The sequence below is a fragment of the Micropterus salmoides genome, unplaced genomic scaffold (assembly GCF_014851395.1).
Source record: "Micropterus salmoides isolate LMB-PRFRI ecotype aquatic unplaced genomic scaffold, ASM1485139v1 Ms_hic_scaffold_2653, whole genome shotgun sequence".
In the NCBI taxonomy this organism is placed as follows: Eukaryota; Metazoa; Chordata; class Actinopteri; order Centrarchiformes; family Centrarchidae; genus Micropterus; species Micropterus salmoides.
Window position 1 is genome coordinate 16815 of NW_024041877.1, and position 14210 is coordinate 31024.

Here is a 14210-nt window from a genome sequence, read left to right on the forward strand (position 1 = left end):
TGAAATATTTCTTGATGATCTCCCTATTGTCTTAGGTGGGTGCACAGTGAGTGTGCTTTCCCGGGGGAGCTTCCAGAAGTCAAGTGCATTTGCCTGCTTTGCAAGGAGGATCAGCAGCAGCCTGTTACTCAACTACACACAGCAGAGATACAGACCAGAGAGGTGTCTGAAGAGACTGAAGGACACGTAGATTTGACAGTCCAAACGGATGCAGTCATGGCGACAGAAGAGCACACAGACTTATCAGAGGTGACCCCAGGACAGAGAGGCACATCAGAGATTGGTCAGACTGAAACCACGACTGACAAAGAGACACCGATGGACTTGGGTAAGTCTGAGTCAGACACGACTTAAGACAAAGTTTACAAGACCTTTTATTGGACTTGTAAAATAATGCAAATTGTTTATGAGATGTGCCTTTTTGTAAGTTAACTACATTTTGGCTTTAGGAGGGGAGTCTGCAGTTGTTGTGACAGCAGATGTTGGGGAGGGAATCATGGAGGAAGAGCCACAGGTAGCAAAAGAAGGATTCACTTCGGAGACGGCCACTGCTCCACTTAAGTCTACGGGTAAACTCAGAACACACTGCAAACATACATATTTGAAAGTGAACACAACTACAACTAGTACTTTAGTTTGTTATTTGTATGATGGTGATATATTTATTAATATTAACACTAATAACCCCACATTCCTTAATCTCAAATGTAGAATGTGGAACAACAGAACAGGGGGCCTCTTGTCTACCTGCTGATGAGGCAAGAGCAGAAGAGGCAGTCAGCCAGGTGACCCAAGCCACCTCTTCCCAGGACCCCACAGCAGAGACGCAGTCTAACAACCTTAAAGTAGAACCAACACCGGTGTCACAGGAGGGCCCTGAAAATATGGAGGTGGAGAAAGAGGAGGAGAAGCAGGAGACCACTCCCTCAGGGGAACAAGAAGAGTTATTAAACAGTGGCTCTGATGGCATGCCTATTGCAGAACCATTCTGTAAGGATCCACCAAAGTTGCCAGCTTCTCCTGCCTCTGTGGACAGAACGGACCGTTTGTCCATGGCTAATCAGCAGGAAAGAAGTCCATGCCAGGATCCCCAGTCTCCTCCTCCTCTTTCTTTATCAGTAGACACCCAAGAGGCCCTCTCTGCTGTGGACATGGAGGAGAGGTTACTACCTCACTCAGAGGAGGAGGAGGAAGAGGAGGACGAAGACGATGATGAGCCGATGAAAGGAGAAGGACATATTGTGGACATAAAGCAGGAAATGCAGGAGCGAGAGGTTAAGCCAGAATTGATGCTGGATGAGATGTCCAACATGAGCCACGGAGATGAGAGCAGCAGTGGCTTTCTGGGCTCTCCAGGAGAACCCGATCCTCAGATCTCCATGGAATTTGGCCTTGTGTCTGCTGGCCGCTCACACGCAGATAACCTGCTCACTGAGACTGATGACTCGCTTCCCTTCGAACCCTTCAGAAGCGACAGAGAGAAAGCGAAACGCAGAGGTTCCCCAGGTCGCTCACGTATCAAACAGGTGAAGTCTCCATGTACACGTTTTTTTAATGAGCTATTAATGTTTGGACTGTAGATATTTTACTGTAACTTTGTTTTTAAGATGACATTGTCACACAAGTTGACATTGAAATTATTTTTCCTCTGCTTGTAGGGGCGAAGCAATAGTTTTCCTGGGAAGCGTAGACCTCGAGGGGGTGGTGGAGGGAGAGGACGTGGTGGGAGGTCACGCCTCAAAGCCATGGCCTCCTGCATTGATGCCTTCTTGGTGAGCTGTAGTTTACACATCCTTCAGAAGTTGTGAAGAATTACATTTTGGAAATATATTTGTAACTGTTTATTCCCTTGTCCACAGCTAAGCATGACCTCAGACACTGGACTAAATAAGGAGGAAGATGATGAAGAAGATGACACCATGCAGAACACAGTGGTTCTTTTCTCAAACACTGATAAATTTGTCCTACTCCAGGTACAGCTCTTGTTGTAGTGTGACATTTTTAATTACCCTGTGGCATTTGCTGTGCCAAGAACCACAGCTGTCACTTTCAAATGCAACATAAACAGACTTTGTTTCCTCTCGCTTTCTTTCTTCTGTCTTAGGATATGTGTGTTGTATGTGGCAGTTTTGGAAAGGGTCCAGAGGGGCAGTTGTTGGCTTGTGCTCAGTGTGCACAGTGTTACCATCCCTACTGTGTGAACAGCAAAGTAAGCGCAATGTTATCCTTAAACCTTTTTTTTCATCACTGTATTTTGTAAATTCCGATAGATTAAAACTGATATCTTCTGTAGATCACCAAGACGATGCTCCGTAAGGGCTGGCGCTGTTTGGAATGTATTGTGTGTGAGGTGTGTGGAAAGGCTTCGGACCCCTCCCGTCTGCTGCTGTGTGATGACTGTGATGTCAGCTATCACACCTACTGCTTGGACCCGCCCCTGCACAATGTTCCCAAGGGTGGTTGGAAGTGCAAATGGTAAAAAAAAAAAAAAAGTTCAACTAAGAGCACAGTGCCTCGTTCAGCCTTGTAGCTTTGAATGGGGTCAAATGGAAATGAATATATGTAAATTTGCATATTATGTAAAACACTCATGCCTCAGCCCTGCACTAGCAATTCAGCGGCCTATCCCTCTGCCGCTTACAGAAAAATTGTTACACCACTCACATTGGCAGCTGTAGTTTTTTAAAAATCTTAGCATAAGATAGCATCGCATATTAGCTGTGTAATTGTTACAGAGTTCTACACTACTTCTGCACAGGTGTGTGTGCTGTGTGCAGTGTGGTTCCAACTCACCGGGTTTCCACTGTGAGTGGCAGAACAACTACACCCACTGTGGCCCCTGTGCCAGCCTCGTCACTTGTCCAGTATGCAGAGAGAACTTCATGGAGGAGGAGCTGCTGCTGCAGTGTCAGCACTGCGATCGGTGGGTGCTGCTCATTAGAACTACATAAGCACACACCAGACACAGAAACTGAGGTATTCATGAGAGCGCAGCTAATGAAGACAAGCGGGGAATGGATTATTTATGGATTTTTCATATCATGAATTATTCCATAACATCTTTGATTTGCGGTGTGATTTGTTATGAAAAGTATGCATAGCAGTGTATTTCTGTGTGCCTGTGCAGATGGGTTCACGCTGTCTGCGAGAGTCTGTACACCGAAGATGAGGTGGAACAAGCTTCTGATGAGGGCTTTGCATGCACATCGTGCACCCCATATGTTCCAAAACCTGTGGGTAAGTCTCAGAACGACTATTTTAAAACTGAAGATACAAAGACTATGGTTTCAAAAATGCACACAGGATATTCTTGTATATACTGATGACATGATTTTCTTTTGCATTGTCTACCTGCGTTTTGCATTTGTTCACAGTAGTAGAGTCAGCCATTATGGCTTCAATAAAGATCAAAGAGCCAGGTTGGTGGATTTTGCTTATTCATGTTTATTATCACAAACACATTCACAATGGTCATCTTTTGTTTGTTTTTTTTATTGTAAGTCACTCATTGTAAATGTGACTTTACAGAACCCCAGTTCTACCGGTTAGAAGGTGTATGGCTGACAGAGTCAGGCATGACCCTGCTTCGCAGCATCTCAATGTCTCCCTTGCACAAGAGGCGGCAGCGCCGCTCCCGTCTCGGCACTCTGTGTTGTGAAGGAGGTCCTGATGGAATGGATCTGAGGGAGGTCGAAGGAGAAGGGGACGAGGGAAAAGGTTGGCACACTTTTGGCTTGTCCACTGGTGTATGAACACATTTCAGCTGTGTTTTGCTCCTTTTTAATGTAAGACTTTGTACAAATTCAATGCTGTTCTGTATGTCTAGGGTGTGGGGAACCCATGGAATGTGAACCGAAGATGGAGAACCCTGGGAGTCCTGACAGAGAAGGTGCTGCAGAGGGAACTGAAGGTGGAGGAGCAGAGGAGACAGATGATAGCAAAAAAAGAAAACGGAAACCTTACAGACCTGGTAAGCAATGTAGACTTTCACTAACCAAATTATAACATCCACATAGTGTGAATACGCCTAGGCATCCAGTAAATATTGACACATATTTTATTCATATATTTTACTAGGAATTGGAGGCTTCATGGTGCGACAAAGGAAGTGTCACACACGGATGAAGAAAGAATTTTTTGCCCAGCTGGCTGGCGAGACTATGTTAGATGGACAGCCAATAGAGAGAACCATTGATGAAGGTTAGTGGCAACAGAAGGATTTTTTATTTTGTTTAATCCAATGTTTAAACTTAAAATAATTCCATAATTCTCATAAATGATCTTAGAAATTAGTAGTGGCCAAATGGGATGGGTGTTCAGTGATTTAGTTAAGACATTTTTGACATACCAGCTATTGCCCATGGGACACTCTGCTTATGGTCTCTCATCCCTAAGGCACGTTCAGCCTCGCATTAACGCTTGCATTTTTTTAATTCATGGAAGTTTTAGGTCTGAATGTCTCATTATCCTTCCATTATTAGTAGTGGCAGCTTGACCGCATTTGTGTTTTGTGAATATTGTGCATTTGTGAAACTGAATTTCATGGTTATCTATGCGTAGGACCCCACCCTGACACAGATAACATAATGGATCCTAAACCAGTGGAGGGCGAGGAACAGGCCAAGAAACGTCGGGGCCGGAAGAAGAGCAAACTCGAGGACATGTTTCCAGCTTATCTTCAGGTTTCTCGTCTCTCTACGCCCCACGCTTTTAACAGTATGGTTTCAAGTGCTATAATGTTCATATCTTAAATGTGTGACATTCAATGCAGGAGGCTTTCTTTGGGAAGACACTAATTGACTTGAGTAAGAAAGCTGTGATGATACCCCCGGGGCAGAGGCCAAGTGTATGCCTTGTCCGCCCTTCATTACCAGCACCACCAGCATCAGGGGTCAAATCTATTGGCCCAGAGAGTAAGTAACACAACTTGACCTGTGACACATGGAAACTCTGCAAAATATTTGTGACACTGGTTGTGTAAAAGGTCAGTACAGGGTATGTGACCTTTGTGCTTCTCTCATTAGGTGAAGCCAAGGATCGTGTGGTGAAAGATAATTTTCCTCTCAAGCAAGAGGGGGGTGAGGCCCTCCAGGCTCAGGGAGATGGTGCAGGTAAGTGTGTATTTTGCCACGGATGATTGATATTGTCTTGTAACTGCAGGTTGGTTTAAAATTAAAAATCTTTTAGGAGTTTCTGCACCATCCTCATCGCTGAAGGACCAGGCAGCAACTGATCCTCATGACTCAGATGCAGATAAAAGTGAAGGTAGTACCCTGAAAGGATACTTTCGTATATACAGTATGCAACATTAACTTTGGAAAAGAAAGATTTAGTATCTGCTGTCGACTTCATGGTTTACATTATGTCCTTTCATGACAGGTCTTCCGCAAGGGGTGGAGAGTCAGGACTCGGAGCAGTTTTTCAGGAAGGTTCTGGGAGTGTCAGACGGCTCCTCTTTGGGGAGCATGAAGCCCATCTTGGAGGGCAGTAAGGGAGAACTCAATCGTAGCACTCTGCCGCAGAGAGCTCTCCTCTCAGGTAGGTACAAGGGGATGCCTGCAGATCATCATATGATTAAAACCTTTTTTAATGTTCAAAACCATATTTGTTGTATGATGGGCTTTATAAGGACTTAGATTGCAACTAAGGTGTAAGTGAAGTTCAGCTCGAGATTCAAACATGGAAAATCTCTTGCAGGGTCCCTGCCCTCAGCTGGAATGATGGACGCCTTTCCTGGCCTCTCTCAGTCACCGTTCTTTGACATGCGGTAGGACCAATAATGTATTGTCTAGTACAGTTTGCTTCACAACAATCTTTAGTATGTAATTCTGCAACAACCTGTGTCAAGCAGATACGCAATTGTATTTAATCATTTTATTTTTTAATCATTTTATTTTTTACCAATTTAGAATAGACTTTTTGTTCCTGATGTTGATACATGTAAGCCCTTTATTTTATATAATACTATACCCTATCATGTGGTGTACAGGGACCGAGGAGGACTGTTCAGTCCGGATGGGGGTGAGGAGAGCCCCTGGGCCACTCCCTCCACCCCAGCAACCCCCTCCTCCCCACCGACCCCCACTGAGGCAGAGGGTGATGGGCTGTCGTACAACCAACGCAGTCTCCAGCGCTGGGAGAAAGATGAGGAGCTGGGAGAACTCTCAACCATTTCCCCTGTGCTTTATGCCAATACCAACTTTCCCACTCTCAAACAAGACTACCCAGGTGAGTGCGGAAGAAATGCTATACCAACATGTACAACTTATTATTAGACCACTCGTGCTTTCTCAAAGGAAGTTTTACCGTAACACTGTAATCAAAAGCCAAGTGATTTGAAAGAACGCGATTAGCTAATCGTGAAGACAGCGATTTATTATTTTAGGTTAATTATACAGTGTATCTGACCTATTTTTAAACAGTCATGCAGTTACAAATTCATTCCGTTTTCTTCCTTGTGTGACAGATCTGCTCGCCAATCACAAGCATTGCAACGGAGTGTTTAGCCTACCTTACGTTGCTGACGTATTGTTAACTTTTAATTTTGTGTGCTTCAACTACGGAGAACAGCTCTCTTTGAACTGGTTTTGTTATGCTCTCGGCATGCCTTCATATCCCACATGGAGCATTTCAGAATAAATGTGTTTTGCCTCCCTGATTTTGTTGACTTGGTCAGTTGTCCTTGATTTTTGTGCTTCTATCATATTTAAGAAGGCTATGTAGTTAAATTGTTGTTTCTTTTGTCTATTTTAACTGTTGATTGTTGATATACGTTTGGGATCCGCACGGGGTGTTTTATTTTGAAAATCGACCGGATTCTCTATGCCTTTCTGACCTCCTGCGCGGTTCATCTGCTCTGTGCTACTTGACATGGTTTCTGTCAAAAATAGACTGGCAGTGAATATTGAATTTTAGCTACACTTAAGGGGAACAAAAAAAGCAAATCGAATCGTAATCACTATCTGGCAGAAAATTCCTAATTAGATTTTTTTTTTTCCCAAAATTGTTCAGCCCTCCTACACGTTGTGCGATCGGTTAGCTTCTCCACTGTTCAATTGTTCAGTTCATTTTACGGAAACCATAAGCACCCAAATATAACCATTATATACCTTTTTAAGCATCCACTGATCAAAAAATTAATAGATTCGTAGAAATAACTATGGTAGCCTTCCACTGGTTACTGGTATTTTCTCTCTCACTCACTCACTCTCTCAAAATTATAAACATAATAAAGTTATTCTGGGCTAATAATTGAGGTTTTACCGTATATCACTGTTAGATATTGAGAAGCTGTTAAATATTTCTCCTGTCACAGACTGGGCTAGTCGCTGTAAGCAAATCATGAAGATCTGGAGGAAGGTGTCAGCTGCTGACAAGGTTCCATATCTGGTAGGTTCTGTTTTCTTGTGTAAAAAAATTATTTGTTTATATTAACTTAACAGTTGTTTCCTGCAGTTCTGTTTAACACACATTTCTAAAATTGAATTTAAAATTTACATTTTAAATTCTTGAATACTCTTCTTCTCTTAATATCTAACTTCTTTCTGTAGCAAAAGGCCAAAGATAATCGAGCAGCTCAGAGGATCAACAAGGCACAGAAGGTGAGTTAAATCATCAGCATCCTTTTGTATTGTCAAGGTGAATGAAAGATTTGGTACAGTTCATTAGAGTTGCAGTGCAGATTGTTAATGTTGTCTCTGTACTCTTTTCTCCTCTTCTCACAGCAGGCAGAGAGTCAGGTGTGCAGGCCAGTCAAGACAGAGGCAGGGCGTGTGAAGGGAGAAAGGCCCAGTTTACACCTCCAAATCCCTCCACCATCAGGCTCTACATCAATTTCTTCTCAGCCCAGCTCTGCAGAAAGCCCATTTCCCTTCCCTCCAGATTCAGGATCATCCTCTGTTTTTTTCTCAGACGGACCTGTTAAGACCCCGGTGTCAGCTGAAATCCGGTCTGATCCGTTGGCCAAGCTTCCTCCTCAGTCACCCCATTCTCATTCCCACCCAACCACACCCTTCTCCCATGCTGGGGCCAGCCCCTTGCAGGCCTCTTCCTCAGGTTATTCCGCTTCCGGCCCACAGGGTCCTCCTCAGGGACGGCCAGCCAGTCTTGGCCCCTTTGACATGCAACCAGGAACTCCTGGAACCCCCAGACGGGCTCAGCAGGTTGACCCCTACTTCAGATCACAGCTGCAGCAGCAACAGGGTCATCTACCACAATCACAGCAAGGCTCTCAGGAGTCCCTAGGTCCTCCAGAAAGTCCTCATTCAAGAGGTGCTGGGGTCGGGGACTCGCCCATCTTCTCGCCGCCCCACAATACCCATTATGGAGACACTTTCAGAACCCAGCAAGGGATAGGACGGCCAGAATATGGTTCATCTCCGTCACCCTCTGCAGTGGCTTCCTCACCTGCAAGCACAGGACAGTATAGGGCTGATATGAGTGCACCTTCTCCACGCTCCTCCACAGTTGGAAGAACTGACCTATCCACTGGCTCCCCTGCTGGGATGCTGGAGTCTGGGGATGGTTTATTCAAGGCACCTATGACGCCACGAATGCACCAAGGGGAGGGCGGAGCAGTTCATCCTGGAGCTTCCCCCAGCCACCACTCTGAAGGCTACAGGCAGTCTCCCTCCCACCCTTTCTCTGATCCCCACACTCAGCCACCGCTAACTCCCAGACCGCATTCAGGTGACAATTGTTCTCTTGGACCCCAGAGACACCCTGTAGGTCAACAGGAACTATGCTCAAGAGTGCCCTCCAGCCCACAGTCCCAGGGCAGCTCTCAGTCTCCCCACACTCCTGGTGGCCTCTGCAATGATGCTTACTCTGTCCAGTCTCCTTCTACCCCTCGTTTCCAATCCCCAGACCCTTGTTCTCAGCCACCTTCAAGGCCACAATCTAGAGACCCTTTTGCTACTATACACAAACCCCCTCGCCCCTCCTCTGTTGCCCCAGAGGGAACTGTAAGTTATAAAGGCTCGCCTCATCCTAACCAGCCACCTCCACCCCATCCCACCAACAGTTCCATAGCGGATCCTCTCTCTGGTAAACCATCAGGACCTCCCTCTTTCAGCTGCAGCCCCAACACGGGAGGCTTCCAAATAACTCAGCAGCAGAGTCAGATGTTACAGGGTCAGCTTCAGCAACCACAGCCACAAACTCAGCAGACTATGGGATCAGACGGCTTCAGCTCCAGGGGGCCACCTCCTACTGGACATCAAGAACTACCGTCTGTCCGCCCTTCAGATGCACCTCATCAGCCAGCTTTGCCAGGCACTCAAGAAATGCCTGACATTTCAGCAGTGCAGGACCCTGCATTAGTAGGCCTTAGCCCTTCTGAGCTGGAGAAGCACCGTCAGGTATTAAAGTATTAGGCAGTGAACATCATTCTGTGCACCTCTGAGGTGTTTGGCTAATCAATGTTTCTTGTGTTGTTTAGCGACAGAGACTGAGGGAATTTTTAATCAGACAACAAATGCAGAGAAACTCCATTAGACAAGAGAAGGAGGCTGCTGCTGCTGCTGGCAGTGCATCCCCTGGCTGGTCTGGAGGAGAGATGGGAGGCTTTCAACAAGACAAGGCCCACAGAGCACCACCACCTTATCCACAGGTACACACCTTCAGCATTATGCCACAAACCTTACAAATGTAAGATCTAGACAACGGTGTGAAGTAGCAGTTACGAAGATGTCTTTGTATGGCCTGAGTTCATCTGGATATCCAGAAATACTAAACTACAGAATCAATATTTGAATTTGTACTTTTGTCTTCTCTCTTGACTGGTGCAAGCCAAATGACAAAGTGAGTGGGGGTGGCTGTGGCTCAGCAGGTAGATTAGGTCGTCCACTAGTCTAACTGTTGAGCTGGTGGTTTGATCCCCAGCTCCTCCTGTCCACCTGTCGTAGTGTCCTTGAGAAAGACATTAAATGCCAAATTGCTCCAAATTGGGAAGAGCTTTGGCTAGAAGTACTTGATACATGCAAACATTTACCATTTATTACAAATATAAGGAATGGTACATTTACCTGTTTTTTGCTGTTATTATGTCCTTTAGGATCGTGTTGCTGCTACTACTGCTGGAGCTCAGGCTTCTGTGGCAGGGAAGATGCCCATGGTTGTTGGAGGCATGGAGGACACGCTCATTCGCCCACCACCTACTGGAACCCCTGCCATCATGGATCCCACTGCACTAAGGTAAGCACTTTGTGAAGTTGAAACACATTAGGTGTGAAATAATAAAGATTTTGTTCCCCCTCAACAATTACAAATGTTCCCCAACTGTTTGAATAATGGCAACACAGGACATTCAGCATCTGGTCATTTTGGTTGGTTATAATTATAGCATGTATACATATTTAAATAAAAAACATTGCTGTATTGTTATATTACTGGAACTGATTTGAGAATGTAATGAGCCTAGAAGCACATAGTAACACTGAAATAATTACATGGCTCCAAATAAATATTTTGCACCCTAAATTAGTCCAACCTCCTAACATCTTAAAAATTCTAAATAAAATAAATATCTTATCTTTTTTTGCATCTCTGTCCTTCAGGCCACCAGGGCCCACCAGACCTCAGGGCATGTTTGCCCGTCCACCATTCCCTCCTCAGTGGCAGGGCCAGGCCCCAGGTCCAAGGAGGTTCCCCCAACCTGGCATGGAGGCCATGGGGATAAGGCACAATCTCAACCCTGCTGTCAACATCCAAGGTATGGAAGGCATGAGTAACCCTCACACCTTGATACCAGGACATGGAGGAGAGCCCATGCAGCCAATGGGTCAAGGACCTCCACCGCAATTCATTGAATTGAGACACAACTCACAAAGGCTACCACTGCGACCCCAGTTTATGCCCCGTGGACCCCAGCCCAGACCACGTCTCTTTGTCCAACAGCAAGAGATAGGAGCACCTTATGTTCAGCAACACCCCATAGCTCAAGCTGGTGGCATTCAAACAGAGAGTGGCAGCAACTCACAGCTGGGGTTACAGCAGGGTGGACTGTCAGTTTTACTGCCTCAGCAGTCTACAGGCACAGTAACACAACAGCCCCACCTGCAGCCCCAGGCATCTGCTTCCGCTCCAAACAATCCTAGCACTGAGCAGCATCACCTTCCACAACCAAATGTAGTCACTGGGCCCCAGCCTGCCACAGTAGAAAACAGTGAGGAACTGCCAGAGCCTGACCTTGAAGGGATCGGGGATCCTCCAGGGGATGGAGGGGTGGAAGATGAGGATGATTTGGCTCTAGACTTAGACCCTGACAAAGGAGATGATGACTTGGGGAACCTGGACAACCTTGAAACAAATGATCCACATCTAGACGACTTGCTTAACAGTGATGAGTTTGACCTGCTGGCTTACACTGACCCTGAACTGGACCAAGGAGACCCTAAAGATGTCTTCTCAGACCAGCTGCGGTTGGTGGAAGCAGAAAGTGAAACACCTTCATCTTCCTCCGGATCTGTGCTTGTTAAAGTTGAAGAGAAAGCTAAGGTGGAGCCAGGGCAGAAGTCTCTCAGAACAGCCCCTGCAAGTACAGGGGGGTCTGCTACCCAACTGCCACCTTCTGCGGGAACTGCTGATATCTCCAAAGTCAAAATAGAGGACAGAGGGCTGACCCCTCAGATGCAGCCGGGACAGACTGTGGTGAAAGATGAAATAGGAGATGCTGTGTCAATGCTTCTTGGTGGAACCACACCATCAGCCAAGCCTTCACAACCAGAAAACCAGTCAGCCTCACTCGGTTCTGTTCGATTAGGGGGACTATCCTACCCCCTGTCAGGCCAAGCTGATTCATTGCCCTTTCCTTCAGCTGCTGCACATGCAGATATTAATGATGATCCGCTAGGGCTGCCTGATGTAGGGGGACAGCACTCCCCTGCTGTCGATTTGGCAAAGGTAGAGAGCTCTTTAGATGGTGAACTGCCTCTTCTAATACAGGATCTGTTGGAACATGAGAAGAAGGAACAACAGAAGCAGCAACAGCAACAACAGCTCAGTTCCCTCCACCAGGGAGGCATGCCGCCTCATTTTCCTGGCCTCTCAAGTCAACAGCCAAACCCACAGGCACCTGGGCAGATAATGCTGCCACACCACCATCGTCCACCACCCCAAGGAATGATGGCTCAGCCAGGGATGGTACCCCGTGCTCCGCACATGTTGCAGCAGCAGCAGCAACGGCTTATGGGAACTGGAATGGCACCTCCACCTCACATGACCATGGCCCAGCAGCAAGCCATGATGAGGATGGGGCAGCCTGGGGTCCATACAGGTCTCAGCCATCAGACGCAGCCACAGGTACAGCCACAGCCGCAGCCGCAGCCAGTGGTTAAACAGTCACCGCTTGCCAACAGTTTCTTCCCAGATAAAGGTAAGCACTCTGGCTTTTCACTGTCATTAGTCTTTATGATGTACTTTTTATACTATATCAACTGATTTTGGCTTATTTCTTATTGCAGATTTAGATAAATTTGCTACTGATGACATCATGGATCCCATTGCAAAGGCAAAGATGGTGGCACTGAAGGGTATCAAGAGAGTGTTGGCACAGGATCCAATGGTTGTTCCTTCTGGCATTAACAGGTACTGTGTATTTTTGTGTAAACCTTTTAGACATTAGTTGAAAATTTTTGGTCAGTATGTTTTCAGTCAACTGTTTTGAAGTTAAGATTGGAAGTTCAGTATCCATAAATGTATCTAGAGAATTAAAAAGAACTATGAACTATAAATATTTAACATATCTGTAGATACAACATCATACTGCTGATATCCAGCAGAGCATTTGTCTGACCCACAAAAAAAATTAAGCAGAAGACTGCCAAAATGGCACATGCAAAGTTTATATCAAGTGCTTATGATTTTTTCTGCATATATCATATTTTTATATCAACAATAACTGTACTCTACCTGCCCAGCACGAAGTGGCGGACAGACAAAGGTGAAATTAGTGGACCAATTATCAGCTAAATAGCCAGATATTTTCCTTGAGTTGGTGGAGACCAGATATAAAAGGAGAGTGAGCACTTATGGCTCAAAATAAATATTAATGTTGCTGTGTGTTTGCTGGATGCTGACATGTTTGCCATATCAACCTAAGATGTGACAATATGTCAGTGCTGTGTTCAGTGGTTATCTGTGCTCCTTTGAAAGTGGCAAAAAACTTAAGTTATTGCTAGTTTAAAAGTGGCAGCTTTGCAAAAATTTCATGTATCCTCTACCACCATCTTAATATGTTAGCAATAATTGAGAGTGTCTATATCTAGAGCGTTTTGAATGCCTCTCAGCCAACTATAAATGCAACAAGGGAATCAATCCAGGGTGGTGTTAGCTGACAGACAACATAGTATTATTAAAGTATATTAGGACTAGCAATCACAAGTTGTGGTGCATGCATGCGGTAAATTCATCAGGTCTAACAGTATTCAGAATGCAGGACAACTTATGCAGGAGGTAATGTAGGAAATAGGGAGTACCGTTGTTGCAGATCAGCTAGTTTCCCGGTTACCTAGTGAATCAACACCTCACATCATGATCTAAAATTAAATGTCATTGTTCCAGTTACGGAGTAAAGCTGTGTTCATATCAAATCAAGTGTTGCGGCAAAAACGGCAGCAGGGTGTTTAGGCTCTGAAGGTTGCGACTGCAGGGGATGCCAAAAGAAACTCTCCAGCAAAAAGAAACGAAATCAGCTTTTGGAGAAATGCAATCCGATGTCACACTGTGATGGCCAGCTATGTAAGCTGGTAATGAGACTAGTCAAACTGCTCCATACTCAGCCTCAAATATTGAACTGAAACCGGGTGCTCTTCATGAGGAGAGAATAAACACGCCAACGCCACAGCACAACCCTGCGCTAATCGCTGCTACCCCTGATTGGGTATGATTATCTGAGTCATTATCTAGCTAGAAGGAGTAGCTCAAGTTTTTTTTTTTTTTTTTTTTTTTTTTCTCAATGAAAAATAAATAAATAAATATAGGTTCAGTAGGGCATAGTTGAGGTGTACCACCGCCAGGCCTGTACTGGTGCTCTTTAAATTATGCAGTCTTCGAAACATTAGCATAAACCTAGCAAGTGGAAACACTCTGATTAGCTGGTTCAAGCTGTTGGGTTCAGTTCAGTACAAAACTAGCTCATACAAATACTGTTTGTTTTTTGTTTGTTTTGTTTTTTAAAAAACAAGTTTAATAACTCAGCAACTACTTATTTG

General features: G+C 45.2%; 1 protein-coding gene across 4 annotated transcripts in view; it reads left to right on the top strand.

The window, feature by feature from the left end:
• The window catches only part of kmt2d (lysine (K)-specific methyltransferase 2D), a 33970-nt gene that overhangs the window by 5816 nt on the left and 13944 nt on the right, over positions 1–14210 (top strand). For 2 of the 4 annotated variants that reach the window (XM_038739707.1, XM_038739708.1), the window contains exons 10-36: positions 36–328; positions 450–569; positions 712–1526; positions 1659–1772; positions 1860–1973; positions 2105–2209; positions 2294–2475; positions 2759–2923; positions 3128–3237; positions 3375–3419; positions 3529–3717; positions 3827–3970; positions 4078–4200; positions 4561–4682; positions 4772–4913; positions 5025–5111; positions 5188–5265; positions 5380–5538; positions 5698–5767; positions 5990–6228; positions 7316–7389; positions 7551–7601; positions 7725–9359; positions 9440–9610; positions 10055–10194; positions 10557–12373; positions 12462–12585. In XM_038739707.1, the coding sequence (XP_038595635.1) occupies positions 36–328; positions 450–569; positions 712–1526; positions 1659–1772; positions 1860–1973; positions 2105–2209; positions 2294–2475; positions 2759–2923; positions 3128–3237; positions 3375–3419; positions 3529–3717; positions 3827–3970; positions 4078–4200; positions 4561–4682; positions 4772–4913; positions 5025–5111; positions 5188–5265; positions 5380–5538; positions 5698–5767; positions 5990–6228; positions 7316–7389; positions 7551–7601; positions 7725–9359; positions 9440–9610; positions 10055–10194; positions 10557–12373; positions 12462–12585 (7428 nt within the window). The remainder of the gene's footprint in view (positions 1–35; positions 329–449; positions 570–711; positions 1527–1658; positions 1773–1859; positions 1974–2104; positions 2210–2293; positions 2476–2758; positions 2924–3127; positions 3238–3374; positions 3420–3528; positions 3718–3826; positions 3971–4077; positions 4201–4560; positions 4683–4771; positions 4914–5024; positions 5112–5187; positions 5266–5379; positions 5539–5697; positions 5768–5989; positions 6229–7315; positions 7390–7550; positions 7602–7724; positions 9360–9439; positions 9611–10054; positions 10195–10556; positions 12374–12461; positions 12586–14210) is intronic. The other 2 variants (XM_038739710.1, XM_038739709.1) reach the window with 2 other exon arrangements.